The sequence below is a fragment of the Syngnathus acus genome, unplaced genomic scaffold, assembly GCF_901709675.1.
Source record: "Syngnathus acus unplaced genomic scaffold, fSynAcu1.2, whole genome shotgun sequence".
Taxonomy (NCBI): domain Eukaryota; kingdom Metazoa; phylum Chordata; class Actinopteri; order Syngnathiformes; family Syngnathidae; genus Syngnathus; species Syngnathus acus.
In genome coordinates, this window is record NW_023590221.1 from 171008 (window position 1) to 193061 (window position 22054).

Sequence of the window (22054 nt, forward strand, 5' to 3'; positions counted from 1 at the left end):
GGTCTGGAGGATGCAGCTGCGGTTGGAAATTGTCTCCATGATGAACTTCACCATGTGCCGGTCTGGTATTGTCCTCAGCAGCTTCAGGTGGAGTCCCCGGTGCCACACGGTGTCATATGCAGCCGTCAGATCCAGGTACACTACCCCAGCTTTCTCACTGTCCTGGAAGCTGTCCTCGATGTCCTGACAGAGTAGTGTTACCTGGTCTGCTGTTGATCTTCCATGACGGAAACCAGCTTGTTCCCGTGGGAGCTGTGAGTCCACCACTGGCTCGATGCGGCTATGGATCATCTTCTCCAAGATCTTAAATGGGACACAGAGCAGCGAGATTGGTCTGTATGACTTAGGATCTTCTGCAGGTTTATTTGGCTTCGGCAGAGCTATGACAGAGGCACGGCGCCAAGTCTTTGGGAGCTTTAATCTCCGGTAGCATGATGTAAAGAAAGCACAGAGCCAACCAGATGTTGTTGTGCTCTGGTGGATGACAAACTCTGGGTGGATGTTGTCACGGCCAGGGGATTTGCCTGGCTTGAGCTTGCTCAAGGCCTCACTGAGTTCCTCTGCTGTGAATTCTCCCGAGAGGTTGGAATCGACATTGGCCGCTCCCGAGAGGCCAGACACCTCACACGATATCAGTCGGGCAAAAACTTTGTCAGCATCCGGGAAGCGGCCGTTCTTCAGGAGATGGGATGCAATGGCATTTGCTGTGACTGGGCAGCTGTGGGGTGTTGTATTTCTGCCTGTGAGCTGGTTGATGGTCTGCCACGCCTTGCGACTAGAATGGGTGAAGTCGATTGATTCGACGACTTCTGTCCATCTAGCCCTACGGGTGATATCCAGCTTCTGGAGCAGTGCTGCTGCAGTCATGTCCACCTCTTCTCTGGAGCTAGCCCTCTGGTGATCACACAGAAGGCGGCTGCATTCCTTGTCCCAACCTGGGATGTAGTTCCTGTTATAGCCCCGTGGGATGGTCTTCTTTGCCGCACCCAGGAGGACCTGGCAGTAGGCTGCATAGGCCGCATCCAGATCGGCTGTGTCTGGGTCTGGCAGGCCAGCTGACCTTCTTTCAGTCTCCTCAGCATACGACTCCCAGTTGGCCTTTCGGAAGTTCCATCGCTTGACGGGTTTCCCTGGTACCGGTTCCACCAGTGCTGGGACTTTAATGATGGATGGCCGGTGATGTGATCGGGGAAACCTATCCAGGATGCGTCTCTCCAGTTTCGGGTCGTTACAGTGGCAGATGGCGAAGGCCAGGTCCGGGTTGGTGGAGGTGTTCCAGTGTGCAGAGAAGAACGTTGGAGGCTCCTTGGGGTCGTACAGCAGCAGAGCATCAGTGTTGGAGGCCCATTCACTCAGCGCCACTCCATTAGGTGTTGTGTGGTTGTAACCCCAGTCTGTGTGCTGACAGTTGAAGTCACCTACATAGATGGCAGGTGCAGTTATTGATGGGAGTGATGTCACGGACAGCTCCGATGGTGGGGGTTTGTATACATTGACTGATGTTTCCTGGATTTTTGGAACCAGCCACTCGATGTTAGAGCCTGGTGGGGATTGGCTGCTGGCTGACCAGCTTAATTCAGTCCTGACGAACGTTGCCACACCGTGTTGCTTGCTGTAGATCAGCGGTGTCCAAACTACGGCCCGCGGGCCAACTGCGGCCGGCGGCCCAGTTTTTATTGGCCCGCAGCAAATTCTGAAAACATAATAGAATATGGCCCGCACAAGAAGCTTGAGCTGAACTCTGTTGCACTTCTCAGTTTCCACACTAGATGGAGCCCGCCACACAAAGCGTTTGACGTCCCATTAGCCCCCCCCCAGAAGAGAAGCGAACGCGCAGCGTTTGACGTCCCATTAGCACCCCCCCCCCCACCCCGGACCTTGCAAAAAGTTTGGACACCCCTGCTGTAGATGGACCCAGCAAGATGGAACCCAGGAATCTTGAGGATGTTGTCGGATGTGCAGTGTGTCTCCTGCAGGAGCAGAACCGCTGCCTCGTTGGAATCAGCCAGGTGACGCAGGACTTCGAGTTTGGCGGTTGTTAGGCCCTCAACATTGAGTTGAAGCACTGACAGGCCTCGGTTTTCGACGGTCGGGATTACTGCCCGTCCGCCGGTCCTAAGCCTGCCAGCTCGAGCTCGACGAGCTCGACGTTTGGTTGACGACATTTGTTTCACAAGTTGGTCTTGCACCATTTCTTGCTACTTGCAGAGGAGGCCACGTGGAGGCTGTCGTCTTCTCCTCCCTCAAGCTTCTGATCCGAAGTCAGACGTCTTATCCATTAGGCCACATAGCCATATGAAAGACTGTACCAAGTGAAACATGGCAACAACTTCTGATGACTGCAGCCTTTTGTGGCAAGTGAAGTTCACAATTGTTACAGACATAAATGGCCTGTGGATTAATCAATTTACAGTAAAAGGGAATTGTAATGCAATTGACATATTACCTTGTTAGTGCAAGTGGTCGTGCATCAGTCTCAAAATCTGAAGGTCGTGAGTTCGACCCTCACACGGGGCACACTTTTATATAGTCCTAACTCGAGCCCTAGTTGGAAACCCTCATGCTCGTTGGAAACCCCAGTTGGAAACCCCAGTTGGAAACCCCAGTTGGAAACCCCAGTTGGAAACCCCAGTTGGAAACCCCAGTTGGAAACCCCAGTTGGAAACCCCAGTTGGAAACCCCAGTTGGAAACCCCAGTTGGAAACCCCAGTTGGAAACCCCAGTTGGAAACCCTGGCCACAGTTTGAAACCTTAGTTGGCCTCCCTAACCTGAGTTGGAAACCCTAGTTTCAGAATGGTCAGACTTAAAGTCACTTTTTCTTTCTGTGAAGTTCAGTTTGATTGAAATGGCCGGTGGTTGGATCAATTTTACAGTAAAAAAGAGTTTTAACACCGCAAATGCACAGCCTCATAGTGCAGGTGCTAGCATGTCAGTCTCACAATCTGAAGGTCAAGAGTTCGGTCCTCAGGTGGGGCAGACTTTTTATATACCTAGTCCAAACTAGCCCTGACCCTAACTCTAGCCCTAGTTGGAAACCCTAGTCCTAGTTGGAAACCTTAGCTGGAAACCCTATTTTCAGTAGGGAGCAGGTTGCTCAGACTAAAATAACTTTTTCTTCTTGTAAGGGGTAGGGCAGCAAAGTAAGCAGGGATTGTGAATATCAGCAAGCACAGGTTGCTCGACTGGAGTCAAGAGAAACAAATTAAAAATTGTACATACGATGAAAAATTTGCCTCTTTCTTTTGGCTTTTGTCACTGACATTTGGGGTCACCACAACAAAGATCAAAACAGCACACAAACAGTTTACCTAGTATATTTTCCTCTTTCAATTTGATGATACACTAGACATGAAGACCTGTTTAGATTTAGACACGCCTGGAAGTCGATGCCGGCGCTTGGGGCCGTGTGGCGGTGAACTATTTCTGTTATAGTTATTTGATATATTTTATTTCTTGTAGCAACTTGTATATGTTTTTATCGTTACAGTTCAGTAGTTGTTGGCTCGTTGAACTCTTTTTTGTTAAATAAAGAGCCGTTTACCAAACCCACGTCTTTCCTGGTACTTTGTTAACGCTAAACAATATTGTTATATAGTAATCTGTGGAATAATGACAAGGCTGACATCAGCGGCGCACGCGCGGCGTTGTTGACAAAGGACGAGGAATTTGATTGATGGATTTAATGATTTGGAGTGACACAGATGGTTTGATAATATTGTTGTTTATATGATAGTTATTTGATATATACTTTATATATCGTTATATGGGTCTGTGGAATATTCAGGATATTTAGACGTCAGCGGCGCGACACATACGTGGCATCGTTTCCATAAAGGACGATCGATGGATTTTTTATTTTTTTTATTTTTTATTTCGAACATTAAAGAAATACAAGAAAAAAGTAAAAATACAGAGAATGATAACTCCATAGTACAATAGAACATAAAAAGAAAGAAAAAATAAAGATATTGCATTATAATTTTCCCTTTATCGTAAAATCATATTTGTTCAAAATGGAGTAGAAGGAAGCCTAAGCTTATCTGACTCTACCCCATGTAACGACATGTTTCTGTTTGATTCTGTCAAAAAATTCGACCATAGTCAAATATATTAAAGAGAAAAAATATATATATATATTTTATATATATATATATATATATATATATATATATATATATATATTCTTTAGATAAATACAAAAGCAACTTAAACAACTTCACAGCATGTTACGGTATCCCGTCAATATTTTGTCCTTATACATTTTTTTAAACTTAGGTAAGGTACTACAGTTCTTTAGTTCTTCACTGCTGGTGTTCCATAATTCCACACCTTTAACTGTTATACAATGTAACTTTAAGTTTGTTCTCACCAAATCTCTTTTAAACATAAGTGTTCCTCTTAAATAATAGGTACTTTCCCTCCACTCAAACAACCTCTGGATACTGTTTGGCAATTGATTATTTTTTATTTTGTACATGAGTTTGATGGTTTTAAAATCGACTAGGTCGTTGTATTTCAGTGAGTTCAGTTTAATAAAGAGAGGGTTAGATGGTTCTCTATAATCAGCATTATTTGCAAGTCGTATTGGTTTTTTTTGAAGAATGAAGATTGGATCTGTTTGTTTTGTATGTATTGCCCCACACCTCCACACAGTACATAATGTATGGGAGTATGAAGGAGCAGTACAAGGAATATAATGATGACTGCTTTATAAGGTATTTTACTTTATATAATACTGCTAGTGATTTTGAAATTTTTGATTTGATATACATTATATGTGGTTTCCAACTTAATTTATTATCTATAAGCACTCCAAGAAATTTTACTTCATTTACTCTTTCTATTTCTATATTATTTATTGTAAGAATTTTGTCTGTTAGTCGGACGGTTTCCAAATATAATATACTTTGTTTTACTTAAATTTAGTGTAAGTTTATTTGTGTCAAACCAACAATTTAATGAATTGGAGTGACACAGATAGTTTGATAAACGTGTTATTTATGTAATAGTTATTTGAATAACTCTGAATGTTACGTCAGACCCGTCCTCAGCTCTTTGTTTGTGTTTATGTCACATTAGCATACCTATCGTTTAGCCTGTTGTTGCTCGTTCATGTCTGTTCTTGGTGTTGGATTTTTCGAATAAATTTACCCCAAAATGCGACTTATACTCCGGAGTGACTTATATTGTTAGGGTAGTGTTCACTCTAACTTATTTTGCAAGAACCACACTGGAGACAAGTTAGTCGTTTCAGACACCTGCAGGCGGAGAGTTCACTCGTCGCTGTGCTTACAGCGATGGTCGAATGAAGTCTGAAGTCAGGCCTCATCAGGTGCATATTTATTGAGAAGAAACACAGTGGGGTTGAAAGTGGGGGTGTGGGAACACAGGATGGGGTGAAGCCGCTCCCCTGCTGATCAAAGCATAGCAGGGGGCCTTTTACGACTTTGTGGAAACAAAGCAACTTTGATTGCTTCCTCTGCAGCTAGTCAATCAGGTGAAAAGATCTTAGCACTTTGGTCTACTACTTTTGGTAAGACAGGACAAGCTAGGTAAATTATTACAGGTTACATTCCAACATAATCATACGATGAAGATATTCTGCAAACCCTAACATATCCCCCCTGTTTTATCGTATGAGTATGTCAACCCCGACCAATCAAACATAAGTGTAGCTGCCATAAGAAAATGCACTGATATGTAACGTTTTGAGCTAAGCTCTGTTTCCAAGTGGGAACCAATTTTTGTTTTTGTGTTAGCGGTTCCTTTTTTGTGAGTTACACAAGGGCGAGTGTGTCTGATTTTGAGCCACCGGGTGGCGACGTTTTCCGTTTTGTATAAGCAAGTGATGAAGAAGGCAAGGAATGCTTATTTAGTTTCCTTTCTGATAGCATTTTTGTTTATTGGTGAAACCGGAGTTTTGAAGACCTGTATTGTCAAGATTTACGTTTTTCTTCGTTTTCTCCCTCGAGCAAATGCGGCAATGAGGTAATCCTTAGCTGTTAGCCATGATGTTAGCCATGCTATGTTATGTTAGCAAGAACATGACGAATGTGTTTTAAGTGCATGAGCAGATTTAAGTTATTTTGTGTGTAACGTTTATTGTTCTCTGTGAGAACGTTTTATGTTAATAGTCTTTATGTCTTTTAGTTCTCACGGCATGTGTGTGGAGAAGGAGTTTAATAAATGCCCGTTTTGAAGAACTGCTTGTACGCCTGATTGACAAGAGGGAGCTACAGTGAGAACTCAGCCAGCCCGGCGCCAGAACAAGACGGTGTTCGGCAGAGCTACAAGCAAGTCACTTCACTCACCTCTTCCATCGGACAGATAAGAGACTGTACATTCACCTGCCTACACAAGTAGCTACCTGAGTCCAGAGAGCTTGGGGTGCCAGTCAACAATAAGTAAACATTTGAACAAGTTAAATGTTTAAAGGTGGACTAGCCTCAATTGCTGTAAAGGGACCTACAAGTGCTAAATTGTGCAATGTTATGGTGATGTGTGCATGTTGTAAGGTTTAAGTGCTTGCTTATTTGCACCTAGTAATGTCTGATTGAGGTGTGAACGACCATTCATAGCATTTGAAAACAAGTTCATTTGCGAACATTTAAAGGTGTAGAACAACATTTAAGTGATTAAGTCATTGCAATGAAAAATTAAGTTTATTGTACATTTAGTCAATATATTAGACAGGTTGGTTGATAAAGTAAATTACAGGAGTCAGTAGTAATTCAAGATAGCCTACTGTAGTCAAGTGATAAAACTATAACATCATTACATTAGTAAATCAGATAAATACTGAGTTCATGAGACTTCCTAAAATGGATGTGTCCAAGATAGAAGGGATAACTCCAATCTTAGAAGGCATTGAGGATGCTGATAGTGAGCAAGCAGATAAAACTCTTAAGGGGGAGACTGAAATAAGTGAAGGCAAACGACCTGCCCCAGAAGATGAAATAAGAAGAAGTGAAAGATCTAGAAGGCTCACTGAGAAGGGACAAGAACTCGAAGAGACTAAACTCAAAGGTCTCCAACATCGTTTCTCACGTACCTATGACAAGTGGAAGATTCTTGCTAAGAAATCAAGGAAGGAGATAGAGGGAGCCTCTTCTCAAGAGAACCTACAAACTCTCATCAACAAGATAAAAGAAGCATCAAATGATGTACAGCAGGCGTACGAAGACCTGCGCAAATGCATAATCCCTGATAAAGAGACACGCCGTCGAACAGACACCTGCGACACTGTCTCAAGGCAGATATTAGAGCATGCTTGGAACCATCTCCAAGACAAAGATAACGAGCAAGAAATAGAGTGGTTTGAGACTGGCTCTGTGTTCTCATTAGAAGTATCAGAAGCATGCAGTGCAAGCTCAAGATCATCACTCTCAAGTAGATCCTCATGTAAATCTTCAAAAATAAGTGAAGCTGCAGCAGAATTAGCAGCAAATGAAGCCACTTTGGAAGTCCAAGAGCAAGTGGAGCGTGAGGAACGTGAACTCAGAAACCTAGAAGCTGAGTACAGACAAAGGCTTGCACAACAAGAAGAAGAATGTGCTGCAAATAAACAGGTCTTGGAAGAAAAGCGCAGAAAGATAGAACGCTTAGAGACCATAAAAAAGATGAATGCCGCCAAGGCCAAACTAGAAGTGTATAAACAAGAACAAGGCTCAACCTCAGACTTGCTGGATCTATTCAAGGATTATAAGCCCAAACGAGAAAGGCTTACATTCGACTCAAAACCTGCTGTCACGCCACAACTAATCACAAGGATGCAATCTTCTATAACTACTCCCAAAGAGGATAGCACAACTGATTTCGCCAAGGTACTAGCAGAGTCCTTCAGTGTAAGCCGTCTCCCAGCACCAGAGCCTGCTGTTTTCAGTGGAAATCCACTAAAGTACAAGGGCTGGAAAATGTCCTTTCAAACGCTGATAGGCAGAAAGAATATACCAGCGAATGAAAAAATCTACTACCTACAAAAATATGTTGGTGGACCAGCAAGGAAAGCCATTGAGGGATACTTCCTTCTGGGAACAGATGCAGCCTATCAGGCAGCGCTCGATGTCCTGGAAAAAAGATATGGAAGCTCCTTTATGGTTGCTAAGGCTTTCAGAGATAAGCTGGCCTCATGGCCAAACATAGGACCCAAGGAAAGCATTCAGCTACGAGAGTTCTCAGACTTCCTTCAAGGCTGTCAAGCAGCCATGTCGCAAATAAAGAGCCTGGAGGTCCTTAACGACTGTGGTGAAAACCAACGAATGCTCTCCAAGCTCCCCGACTGGCTTACAGCAAGATGGAACCGAAGGGTGACCAGGATGGAAAAGGAAAATGAGACTTTCCCCAGCTTCGATCAGTTCGTGGAATTCGTCACAGAGGAAGCCGATATAGCTTGTAATCCGATTACCTCCCTTCACGCTCTGAAGTCTGGAGATGGTGGAAAGGAGAAGCCACAAAAAACACGAAGTGTTGGTGCTAAGGTGCTAGCAAGTAGCTCTGAAGAGAAAACAGATGCTAAAGGATGTGTATTCTGTGAGAAGTCAAATCATGGCTTACAGACATGTCGAAAGTTCTTGAAAGAGACAACTGCAGAACGAGTCAAGTTTGTGAAAACAAACAAGCTCTGCTTTGGATGTTTGAAATCAGGACATCAGTCCAAGAACTGTGAGAAGAGAAGCATTTGTGAGACATGCAAAAGGAAGCATCCAACATGTCTACATGAAAATCGTCCAAGGGAAGACGATAGGAAAGAACAAGAGGATGGCGAAAGAAAGGAGAGTGGGAGACGCTTTAAGAAAAAGGAAGACTTATCAGAGTCTGAAGAGAAAGAAGAGACACCAGTAGAGGCAACAGCTAACAGAGTGGTGCAAGACAAGAGGAGCACCTATTCCTCCACAGTTGTTCCTGTATGGCTGTCCACAGCAAGTAATCCAGAGCAGGAAGTGCTCGTATACGCTCTATTGGACAACCAAAGCGACACCACCTTCATCCTGCAAGAAACGGCAGAAGTGTTAGTTACAGAGAAACAGCCTGTGCAATTAAAGCTCTCCACGATGTCATCCAAAGATACCGTCATCCAGAGTCAGAAGTTAACTGGACTGCAGGTCAGAGGTTATAATGAGACAAGGAAAATATCTCTCCCAGTAACCTACACAAGAGAGTTTATTCCTGCAAACCTAAGTCATGTCCCCATACCTGAGACAGCAAGATCATGGCCTCACCTAGAGCACCTTGCTGGAGAGATCACTCCTTTATGTGACTGTGAGATTGGCCTGCTCATAGGCTACAACTGTTCTCAGGCCCTGTTGCCCAGAGAAGTGGTGTCAGGAAAGGATAATGAGCCTTTCGCTCAACGAACAGACTTGGGCTGGAGTATAGTTGGCTGTGCAGATCCCTGCGTCGATTATGGAGATGCAATTGGAAGCAGCCACAGGATCGTTGTGAAACAAGTGACTCCACACATTGAGTCACAGGCTTATCAACCAAGTGAAGTACGATACATATATCGAACACAAATCAAGGAAGTCATCACACCACCAGAAGTCATTAAGGCACTCGAATCAGACTTCAACGAAAGAATAGCCGAAGATGCTCATATCTCACAGGAAGATCTACGTTTTCTATCCATAATGGAGGAAGGAATCAAAGCGAAGCCAGACGGACGTTGCGAAATGCCTCTCCCATTTAAAGAAGAAAGGCCAAGCCTGCCACAGAACAGAATCTGTGCAGATCACCGTCTCAAGTGTCTCAGAAAGAGATTGGAGAGGGACGAGCAATATCGGAAGGACTACAAGACCTTCATGAGTGAGATGATTGCACGCGGAGATGCAGAGAAAGTCACAGAAGAACTTCCCAGCGGAGACATCAAGGTGGGAGAGATGTTAGCAGAAGACACTGAAGTTCTAAAGGCCTTCGTGGGCAAGACCTTGACGACGGAAGACTCACTGCTTGATCGCTTCCAGAAGTTCTCCAGCTGGATGATGTTAGTCAAAGCCATCGCTAGACTCAAACGACGTGTCAAAGAGCTCAAGGGTCTGACAGAAAGAATCAATGAAGCCACGAGTCTCGAAGAAAGAAAAGAAGCAGAAATCAAGATCAATGACATAGTGATTATAAAGGATGAAAATACACCAAGAAATGAATGGAAGCTGGCTAAGGTCACACAAGTGTACCCAAGTGAAGATGGTCATGTGAGGAAGATACAGTTATTGATCAGCGACTCAGAACTAAATGACACTGGAAAACGAGTCAACAAGCAAACCTACCTGGAGAGACCTATACATAAGACTGTGACCTTGCTTGAAGCAGGATGAGAGCCTCCAGTCTACCCTCTCTAGAGCTCCCCTCCCTAGCGCCACCTAGCTTATGACCTAATCCTTAGTTATAGTTACCTTAATTATACTTACCTCAGTTATACTTGCCCCTTTTTCTCTTAGTCCTACTCATCTCAGATAGTTGAAGAAAATCACAAGTGATTTGGTGGGAGTGTAGCTGCCATAAGAAAATGCACTGATATGTAACGTTTTGAGCTAAGCTCTGTTTCCAAGTGGGAACCAATTTTTGTTTTTGTGTTAGCGGTTCCTTTTTTGTGAGTTACACAAGGGCGAGTGTGTCTGATTTTGAGCCACCGGGTGGCGACGTTTTCCGTTTTGTATAAGCAAGTGATGAAGAAGGCAAGGAATGCTTATTTAGTTTCCTTTCTGATAGCATTTTTGTTTATTGGTGAAACCGGAGTTTTGAAGACCTGTATTGTCAAGATTTACGTTTTTCTTCGTTTTCTCCCTCGAGCAAATGCGGCAATGAGGTAATCCTTAGCTGTTAGCCATGATGTTAGCCATGCTATGTTATGTTAGCAAGAACATGACGAATGTGTTTTAAGTGCATGAGCAGATTTAAGTTATTTTGTGTGTAACGTTTATTGTTCTCTGTGAGAACGTTTTATGTTAATAGTCTTTATGTCTTTTAGTTCTCACGGCATGTGTGTGGAGAAGGAGTTTAATAAATGCCCGTTTTGAAGAACTGCTTGTACGCCTGATTGACAAGAGGGAGCTACAATAAGAAAGAAAATACAATGACAGCAACAATTTCCAGTGAAGACGAGGTATTTCCCTCAATGCTCCAGTCCAAATTTTGTGTGCAACTGAAAAACCTGCGGCCAGATTAAAATGCAGGAAAAGAGTTACACGGCCCCTCTGCCTTAGGCGACCAGAATGTTACCAATAAAAAAAGAAAAAGAAAAACACAGAAACAGTACGTCATTGTACCCATCACTTGCAAGGCATTTTCGATGGTCAAATCATCAAGTTTCTGTAAAAGAATGCTGAGCTAAACAGCATCTACGCAATCCACGTCTCGCAGCACATCATAGTCATCACATCCGTCATCTCTGAGAAGTTGTATATGCACTTGTGCCACGGTAGAAGACACAAACCTTGTCACAGCAGACTTCAAACACGGGATAACACAGGTCGTAAACAAGCACAACAATACCAGCACAGCAAGCACAGGCGTCACAAGTCTCAACAGCAACTGCCACCACGCGCCAGAGAATAGCCATGAAAAGAAATCCCATTGATGTGGGATGTTATCCTCCGACATGGCCTGCTGCAAATTCCTCAGTGAGTTCATGGCTTCCTTGATGTGCGTGTCGTTATCTCCTGGAATGTATGTGCAACAGGAAGTCCCAATGATGTGGCACACACCACCTTGTGCTGCCGTCAACAAGTCCAGAACCATCCTGTTTTGCAAGACCATTAGTCTAATAGCCTGGATCTCTCTATTTTGTCCATCATCGACTTGCAGTGAGAGGTTCACAAAGGATTGAAAACGATAGTTCAGTGTCTCGATGAAGAGAGATTGTTTTCCAACTCCGATCCAAGGAAAAAGCGCATGAACAACTTTGTTTCCGACAGGCCATATTTTATGGTCGTCCGGAACATTTGCACCCCAGACAGGGTCATGGGGGTCAAAGGTTGTAATCGCCCTGCGGCGACGTCCAGAAGAGTTGTGTGCTGTCGTCAGCTGACGATGTTGAATCCTGTAGGTGTGGTCTGTCACCCACACTGGTGCACACACTCCTGTCCAGTTGGCGGGCAGCATCGGATAAACCTTGTGACCACAAAGCCACCAGCCGTTCTGTATGAAGTATGTTCCGTTTGATGGTGCAGCCATGTTGGTCGGAGAGCCCTCACCACCTGAAATGGCTCTCTTATCTTGACACTCAGTGGCGATGTCCAAAGCTCCCATCCAGTTCCCTCCTGGAGAGCAGTCTCTGTCAATGCATTTGTGGGTCTCACTTCCTTGGATGTAACACGTATAGTTCACTCCAGGTGGCCGGTCTGTGAAGGCCACCTGCGGCAGTGTCCGTCCTTTAACAGTCACATTGAGATTTGTCCAGAAAAGCTGATCACAGGTACCTTCCGCAAGTCCAGGGCGGGACGGGTCGGCATCACTGACTGTGACAGCACGGTGTTGATATCCAACTCCTCCCATGGATGCCATGCATTTCGCTTCAGTGACATTCATTGCTCTGGCCTCCAAGTGAACTTGTGTGGAGGACGGCGGGAGTTTGGAACACACATAGCAGCCCTCCTGTGTGTGCGATCTCACAGTGAATTTGACGTAGCGGTACCACGTGTTGGTTTCGTATGGGTTTCTCGGGTCCCATGACCAATCCTCAAAGTTCTCATCGTGTGACCATCGTTTTCCACGGTCAACATTGTCACTTGGTCTGTTCAGTTGAGTCCATAGACCATAGCACGCTCCAACCACAACGCAGCAGAGGATCCATCTGGCATATGGAGCCCCGTTGCTGCTAGGATGGCAGAGACACCGGGACATCCCCTCGCCTAGCGGAGTGGGGATCGTTGTTTTCTTCACCAACATTGAGACGTCCCACCCTAAACGATAGGACTCCTTTGAAGTTAGCCTTCCCCACCACTCCGAATTAGGGGTCCAGCACTCTCTGCAACTTGCAGTGGCTGAGGTGAATCCAGCTGGGCCGTTCAGCTATCTTTACTGCGGTGGGGGTAGTCAGCAGGACTTGGAATGGTCCCTCCCACCGTGGGCTGGCCCAGCTCTTTCTTTTGATGACTTTGATGTAGACCCAGTCTCCTGGCTTGACGCTGTTGTCGACCTGTGAGGATGAAAGATCAGGCGGCAGTAAATTTGCATTTGACACCTCTGTCAGTCTGAGCGTTCTAATCATGCAGTCTGCCAAAGACTGTTCTTCATCTGTGGACCATTGTCACTGTAAATGGTTTGGGGGATGCCATGAGTCGGTATGATGGCTTTGCAAATGGCTTTTGCCACTGTTAAGGCATCCGCACGTTTAGACGGAACTATTTCCACCCATTTGGAAAATGCATCAATCATCACTAGGCAGTATTTGTGAGGTCCACTTTGTGTGAGCTCAATAAAATCCATGTGCATGATTTGAAATGGGTAAGACGGTTTTGGAAATGAGCCTCTCTTAGGTCTCATGTTTCCTTGTGGATTATGTTTCACACAAACGGGACATGCTTTACAAAAATTTTTTAAGTAAACATCCAAACCAAAGGTAGTGAATTGTTGATGTATGATGGACCTCATCCCCCCTGTCGACACATGGCAAGGCCCATGCGTCGCAATTGCCGCTGCTTTAAAAAGTGACTTAGGCAAAACAGGTTTGTCATCGACGCGGAGGATATTATCTGTGTCCGCTATTGCTCCTTTTGTCGTCCACATTCGTTTTTCCACCATTGGAGCATTGCCCTGCATATCTGTCAGTATAGTCTTATCTATGAGTTGCGTGTCCTCTGAATCTATTAAAAAAAATTCATGGCCATGTTTCCCTGCTGCCGCTTCTTTAGCAATTCTGTCCGCTAGTCTGTTTCCATTCGAGGCTTCGTCTGTGCCTGTGGTGTGAGCAGCACATTTACACACAGCCAGTTTAGCAGGTAAATGAATGGCCTGCAACAAGTCTTTTAACAAGGAGGCGTGGGTAACTGGCTTACCAGTTGATGTTGTCAACCCCCTGCGCTCCCATTGTTTTGCAAAATAGAACAGAGTAGAAAACGCATACTGACTGTCTGTGTATACAGTGACTTCCTTATCTTCCGCCAATTCACAAGCTCTTGTTAGTGCAATTAGCTCAGCAGCCTGCGCTGACCTGCTGTATGGAAGCTCCTCTGCTTCAGCGATCTGGTATGGCAATTTCACAATTGCATACCCACTTTGATTGTTCCCTTTATATATTTATTTCTTCCTTAGCATTTAACGTACTCAAAATCACTCTTTCTTCAAAGTCGCTCTACTAATTTTGGATAGAAGTGTCCAACAACGCCAACCATTCAACCTGTATTTTCCCTTCATTCAGGCAATCAGTCATCAATGCTCATTTGCATCTCACACGCAGTCTCCAAGAAGGAGACTTTCTATCACATCGGTCCCAATACATCCAAGCTCACCACACAACATTCACATACCGTTTCCATCTCAAGGTTCTTGATAGAACAATCCACCAATCCAAAAAAAAAACTCAACACGCAAAAAAAAAACTGCTGGCAAATCAATCAGAAGTTTTCCTTCACAATTTTGATTCTTCCAATTCCTGAAAGCATGTTCTGTCGTTTCTTACTTAACATGCACTAGTGTGGATCAGTTTCTGCTCGCAAACAGATTTCTCTCTTTTCCTCTCATTTTTATCTTTCAAAAGCGTTTCTGTTCTGCGGTGCAAATTGGATAGACCACAGTCTAGCAAATTTCTGTGCACTAAAAGTTTAGCCAATTTTCATAATTTTAACACGCATGCACAGCTCTCGCGCGCGTAAGGTAGATCCCAGCACCAATGATTCGTCACAGGCTGGCCATTTCCTGTGGTCGATCATGAGCTGGTCCCTCCCACGCACACGAGGACAGCACATTCTAAGTTTTATTTATCTTCTAGAAGCCAGTTGCATTCATTTACCACTAGATTTGCAAATTTTAACTTTAGTGTACATACACAATTTGATCTCTGGTCATTTGTCATTGGGCATACAACAGCATTGTCATACTCTTTGCATGGACAGGAGCTCTAACAATCTAAAAACGTTCTAATAATCTGACAATGACATGTCTTGCTTTCATATGGACATCTGTTATTTCTTCCTCTGTAGGAGCACAAGAGATCACAGGGGAGGAATCTAGTCACGCTGACAATTTGGCTTTTCCTCTGCCCCTTCCTCCACCCTTTGATAGGTGTCGTTTTGCCTGACGACACTCTCTTGCGAAGTGTCCCCGTCTCCCACAGTTCCAACAGTTGTCAGAATCTGATGGGGGTTTTGAGTTACATTGCGGCCTGCGACCTTGTTGGCCTCTACCTCTTCCTCTGGCCTGCTGGGACCCATGAAAGAAGACTGTTGTATCTTCATCTAGGTCAACATCATCATCATCGCCTAGATGAAATACATCAGAACTTTTGGCCCATTGCGTAGTTGTTGTCACACTTGCAATATCTATTTCCACCAAATGTTTCCTCACCCAGTTGCCGAAGTCGGGGGGGGAAACAGTGATGAGCGCGTTTTTAAGACGTTGCTGATAAGCACTCTCAGCCGCATCATCGAATGGGGTGCCACTGTGCACCCAGAATTCTTTTTCAAATCTTAATTGAATGGCGGTCTCGTCACTTTTTATCTTTCCAGGTTTTGTCTCCTGAATTTGTTCTCTTTTCTCTTGTGAAGCTTTCAACCACATTCTAGCACAAATCAATTCTTTCTCTTTACTTTTCTTTTTCAGTCCCTTTGACTTCCTATTCACACTCTCCTCCAAAACATCAACCACTATCTTCCACACTTCAGCTTTCAACTTCCCTTCTACTCCATACTTTTTCTTCCACTTTGGCATGTATTGCATACAATTAAGAAATTTACATGCCATGTACTTCTCATCTCCTTCAAGAGCTAGGGATTTACCGGTTTTGTTTCCCATCTTAATTAGGTATTATAGGTTTATACAATTTTTTTCATTTTTATTTTCTTTGAGGATCCTCAATGCAGGTTTAAATTGACCTTCCACCAAATTCTCTTTGCGGTCAATTTATCCTACCAGTCGCACTCTCAACCACACAAACACCAGCGCTTTTTATTTTTAGGCCTATCCAGGATGGGTGTAAAACCCTCCCAAACAGCTTGGAAGAACGGACAAAAAAAAAAAGAAAGAATCTACGCCCTTCTTCAATTAGGAAAAAGAGACTCTGTCTTTTCTTAGCCCGTTCCTTCCACTGGGACTAGAATCCCAACTGTTTCATAGCTTGGAAAAACCAAAGCCGTATCTCATAGCCCGGACAAACCAAAGCCGTATCTCATAGCTAGGACAAACCAAAGCCGTATCTCATAGCTAGGACAAACCAAAGCCGTATCTCATAGCTCGGACAAACCAAAGCCGTATCAGCGCTTTTTTCTTTGACTTACTTGTCCCCTGGTTCGTTGCACTGCCGGGTCCCGTCAATCCACCTCTGTCAGACGAAGGCAGACCTAAGACGCTGGCCCAGCGAAGGATTTCCTTCCCAGGTCTTTCTTTACCAGGTCCTCCTAATGGACGCTGGCCCGTCGACGGTGTACAGCGCCTCGTCCTCCGTCAGCCAGATGGCGGGTATGAGGGTCCCGGGTTTCGGCACCAAAATGTTAGGGTAGTGTTCACTCTAACTTATTTTGCAAGAACCACACTGGAGACAAGTTAGTCGTTTCAGACACCTGCAGGCGGAGAGTTCACTCGTCGCTGTGCTTACAGCGATGGTCGAATGAAGTCTGAAGTCAGGCCTCATCAGGTGCATATTTATTGAGAAGAAACACAGTGGGGTTGAAAGTGGGGGTGTGGGAACACAGGATGGGGTGAAGCCGCTCCCCTGCTGATCAAAGCATAGCAGGGGGCCTTTTACGACTTTGTGGAAACAAAGCAACTTTGATTGCTTCCTCTGCAGCTAGTCAATCAGGTGAAAAGATCTTAGCACTTTGGTCTACTACTTTTGGTAAGACAGGACAAGCTAGGTAAATTATTACAGGTTACATTCCAACATAATCATACGATGAAGATATTCTGCAAACCCTAACATATATATATATATATATATATTTTTTTTTTACTTTATTGTGCATTTTATGGCTAGTGCGAGGCGGCTCGGTGGTGCACTGGGTAGCACGTCCGCCTCACAGTTAGGAGGGTGTGGGTTCGATTCCACCTCCGGCCCTCCCTGTGCGGAGTTTGCATGTTCTCCCCGGGCCCGCGTGGGTTTTCTCCGGGCACTCCGGTTTCCTCCCACATCCCAAAAACATGCTTGGTAGGCCGATTGAAGACTCCAAATTGTCCCTAGGTGTGAGTGCGAATGGTTGTTTGTCTCTGTGTGCCCTGCGATTGGCTGGCAACCGGTTCAGGGTGTCCCCCGCCGACTGCCCGATGACGGCTGGGATAGGCTCCAGCACGCCCGCGACCCCCGTGGGGACTAAGCGGTTCGGAAAATGGATGGATGGAAGGATGGCTAGTGCGCCGTATTAAAAAAAAAAAACAAGATGGCGCCGCGGTAGTGGCGACACGTTTGCAGCAGCTCCGTCGACTCGTCTGTATATTGTCTCGTTTTATATGTTTTTTTGGACTATTTTCTTTTTTTCTCAGTCCTGTGTTTTCTGTGGAAACGTGTGCTTTCTTTTTCTACCGGGCAGAAACATGTTTGCAAAAACAGTGAGGCTGGCCCCTTTATTTTTCCTATTTTTCACCTGGTTCATCACCCCAGCGACGACCGAAACAGGAAGTAAACGCTCCATTGTTTACACCCGTGATCAGTTGTTAGCCCTCTGTAGCCAAGGGAAGCTAACCGGCTGCAAGCCCGATGTTCCCCTCGAGCTGAAGAGGAGGAAAAGAGGACAACGCTCGGGTGTTATGTGCCGGAAGAAGAAACGCCGCTTCAAGCCCACACTCCCCACCATCATCACCGGGAATGTGAGATCCATCTGTAATAAGATGGATGAGCTAACGGCGCTGGCACGGCACCAACGGGAATACCGGGAATGCAGCATGCTTCTGTTCACGGAGACCTGGCTAACGGAGCAAACACCGGACTCTGCCGTCGCTCTGGACGGATTTAACCTGATAAGGGCAGACAGGACACGAGAGAGCGGTAAGAGGAAAGGAGGGGGGCTTGCTGTGTTTGTGAACGATAGATGGTGTAACCCTGGGCACATCACTATCAAAGAGCAACTCTGCAGCGCGGACATTGAGCTGCTAGCCGTTAGCATGAGGCCACACTACCTGCCGCGGGAACTCTCGCACGGTATCGCGATAACTGCGTACGTTTCCCCTAATGCTAATGCCGACGCAGCTCGCGATGTCCTGCACAGCAGTGTAAGCAGGCTGCAAACACAGCATCCACATGCCCTCCTCCTTATTACCGGGGACTTCAATCATGCCTCTCCTTCATCCACACTTCCAACTTTCAGCCAATATGTCACCTGCAGCACCAGAGGAAATAAAACACTGGACCTTTTTTATGCCAACCTTAAGGAGGCATATACATCATCCCCCCTCCCCCCCTTGGAAGATCTGATCACGATCTGATCCACCTTCTGCCCCTGTATCAGCCTCTGGTGCACAGGCAACCAGCAGTCACCCACACCAGACAGATCTGGTCTGAAGAGTCTCTGGAGACTCTTCAGGACTGTTTTGAGACCACGGTGTGGGACGTGTTCTGTGAGGACTACGGGGACGACATCGACAGTCTCACCAGCTGTGTCACAGACTACATAAACTTTTGTGTAGACTCCACCATACCCACAAAAACAGTCAGAGTTTTTGCAAACAGCAAACCTTGGATCACCCCTGAGATTAAAGACCTGCTCAGGGACAAAAGGAGGGTCTTTAAATCAGGAGACAGGGACCTGCTGAAGACGGTGCAGAGGGACCTGAAGAAGAAGATCAGGGAGGGGAAGAGCAACTACAGGAGGAGGATGGAAGACCAACTGCAGCGGGACGATGTCAGCGGGGTCTGGAGGAGCCTGAACACCATCTCAGGACGTAGCAACTCCAGACCTGCGCTGGACAGGAATCAGGAGTGGGTGAATGACCTGAACCGGTTCTTCAACCGGTTTGAACAACCATCCACTCCTTCCCCCACCCACCCAGCCCTGCTGCAACTTCCCCCGACTGGAGCCTCTTCTGCTCCGAGGACTCTCACCTCAACCCCGCCCCCTGCTACTCCCCCTCCAAAACCCCCCAGCCCACTCTCAACTCCACCGAACCCAACAACCACCCCCCCTGCAACCCCCACCCCCCACCCCACCCAACACCTCCCCACCCAGCATGGTGCTCTCCACAGCCCAGGTGGAGAGAGGACTGGCCAGGCTCAAGGTGAAGAAGGCGACGGGTCCAGATGGCATCACCTCCAGGCTGCTCAGATCCTGCTCCAGGCAACTGTGCAGGATCGTGGAGCACATATTCAACATGAGCCTGAGGCTGCACAGGGTGCCACAGCTGTAGAAGACGTCCTGCGTGGTACCGGTGCCCAAGTCATCTCGCCCCAGCGACTTCAACCACTACCGGCCGGTGGCCCTGACATCCCACCTGGCGAAGACCCTGGAGAGGCTGGTCCTCCACCACCTGCGCCCCCTGGTGAGCTCCTCCGCCGACCCCCTGCAGTTTGCCTACCGGCCGAGCATCGGGGTTGAGGACGCCGTCATCTTCCTCATGCAGAGGTCCCTGGCCCACCTGGAGCGGGCTGGAAGCACTGTGAGGATCATGTTTTATGATTTCTCCAGTGCCTTCAACACCATCCAGCCAGAACTGCTGGGGAACAAACTGCACCATGCTGGAGTCTGCCAGCAGCTGACATCATGGGTCCTGGACTTCCTCACAAACAGACCACAGTTTGTGAGGACAGGAGGCCGTGTGTCTGACACGGTGGTCTGCAGCACAAGAGCTCCACAGGGGACCGTCCTGGCCCCCCTCCTCTTCACCATCTACACAGCTGACTTCACCCACCACACATCAACCTGCCACCTCCAGAAGTTCTCGGACGACTCCGCCATCGTCGGTCTCATTAACAACGGAGACGAGACGGAGTACCGAGAACTGAATCACAGATTCGTGGACTGGTGCCAGCGGAACCGCCTCCAGATTAACTCTGGAAAAACAAAGGAGCTGGTGGCGGACTTCCGCCGGCGCAAAGTCCCCCCCTCGCCGGTGAACATCCAGGGAACGGACATAGAGATTGTGGACTCTTACAAGTACCTGGGTGTTCACCTGAACAAGAAACTGGACTGGACTGTTAACACTCAGGCCCTATACAAGAAGGGCCAAAGCAGACTCCACCTGCTGCGCAGACTGAGGTCCTTCGGAGTGAGGGACGGCCTCCTGAGGACCTTCTACGACTCTGTGGTGGCGTCCGCCATTTTTTATGGGGTGGTCTGCTGGAGCAGCGGCATCACTGCAGCGGAGAGGAAGAGACTGGACAAGGTGGTGAAGAAAGCCGGCTCTGTCCTGGGCTGCAGTCTGGACCGGGTGGAGGTGGTGGGGGAGAGGAGGATGGTGGCTAAACTGTCCTCCATCATGGACAATGTCTCCCACCCCCTTTATGAGACTGTCAGAGCCCTGGAGAGCTCCACCAGTGACCGGCTTCGTCACCCACGATGCACCACCGAGAGGCATCGCAGGTCCTTCCTCCCTGCTGCCATCAGACTGTACAACCAGGCCGATCACTGTGGCTAACGGACAATAATAACATGCAATAGTAACGTGCAATAACCATGTGTGCAATCATATGTGCAATATCTGTCTACCTCACACTCTTTTTACCTGCTTTTTTGCACAGTTTTTCTTCCTTTGCACTATTTTTTATCTAATATTTTTTTATCTCCACTGTATATTGTGTATTGTGTATATACTGTCCATATTTTTTAATTATGTATATCTTTTACTTTTTTAAATCTTTTACCCCCTTCCCCGCATGCGTGTGTGTGAGTGTGTGTGTGTATATGTTAAGTGTACTGCTGCTAACACAGGAGTTTCCCCATTGAGGGAATAATAAAGGATTATCTAATCTAATCTATTCCGGAGCGACTTTTAGTCCGAAAAATACGGTAGTTATATATACACTTAATCTGTCAAGAAGTAATTTTTCTAAAACTTTGGAGAGTATACTAGCTAGAGCTATTGGTCTACAGTTAGCAATACATCCTACTTTACCAGCCTTGTCTTTTATAACAGGGACCAGAACAACAGACATCATGGAGTCAGGTAGAGTACCGTGAGTCAGCAAGCCATGAGAAACAGAGAGACAGCAGCGCTGTCAATCGGGGGCCAGCTAACTTTAAATGCTCTGCTGTGATGTTATCCAGACCACTGGCTTCTCTGTCAGAAAGTTGTCCTATGGCAATAGACACCTCATGACAATTAAAACAAATACTTTCCTCTTCAATTAGGCCTACATGATAGGGCTCGCTTTTCAGACTGTTAAATAGTGCTGAATAATGCTACCTCCACCTACCTTTGTACTTGGCATTCATTTTCTTTTTATATTCAAGGACAGGTCCCTGTCTGGGCCTACCAACTATTACCCAAGCCTTGTGGGCCTCATTGGCCTCTGCATGGTGGCCAGCTACCCATTTATTCCACCCGGGCTTGATGTTCTTAGCCTTTCTATGGCGGGAGAATAAAGACCTGCTAGCAACCAGAAGGGCTCTCACTATATCATGATACATTAAACATAAACTTTTCCCCATATTATCAACTCACTCTTATTTCTCTTCAGATCGAATAAATCTTTGGCCTTTTACTCAAGATTTCCGTGGGGAGGAACCATAAGAATCTATCTAAATTTTTTGATGCTCTGCGAAAGCGGAGCTATCTTTCTCTGTTAAAATATCAATATCGCAACGGATAACTGCCTATATCATACTCCGTGCAACAGTCATACTGTCAAGTAATTCATACCGACACAGAGGTGAACATGTTCACATAAAGAGAAATTATGCTGAGTGCAGACAGACAATCACGTTTAAGACCTCGTTTATCAATGCAGTTTTATTTCTGGTGGTACCCATTTGAATGGGC

At 46.0% G+C, this 22054-nt stretch overlaps 1 protein-coding gene and 1 non-coding gene across 4 annotated transcripts; both read left to right on the top strand.

Moving 5' to 3' along the window:
* The first annotated feature begins 6951 nt into the window (after positions 1 to 6951).
* LOC119118830 lies at positions 6952 to 11057 on the top strand. 3 transcript variants are annotated; one of them, XM_037245618.1, is made up of 3 exons: positions 6952 to 9447; positions 9523 to 10030; positions 10093 to 11046. In XM_037245618.1, the coding sequence occupies exons 1-3, from the start codon at positions 7621 to 7623 to the stop codon at positions 10098 to 10100; spliced, it is 2343 nt and encodes a 780-aa protein (XP_037101513.1). In that variant the 5' UTR covers positions 6952 to 7620; the 3' UTR covers positions 10101 to 11046. The 3 variants fall into 3 exon arrangements, 2 of the variants coding, with proteins under 2 accessions (XP_037101513.1, XP_037101512.1); XR_005096983.1 differs by having other exon boundaries at positions 6953 to 9447; positions 9523 to 10802; positions 10965 to 11057; XM_037245617.1 differs by having other exon boundaries at positions 6953 to 9447; positions 9523 to 11046.
* A 10677-nt stretch (positions 11058 to 21734) lies between these two features.
* On the top strand, positions 21735 to 21846 carry LOC119118838. The gene has a single exon (XR_005096988.1). It is a non-coding gene; the product is annotated as a U5 spliceosomal RNA (small nuclear RNA).
* Positions 21847 to 22054: the final 208 nt, after the last annotated feature.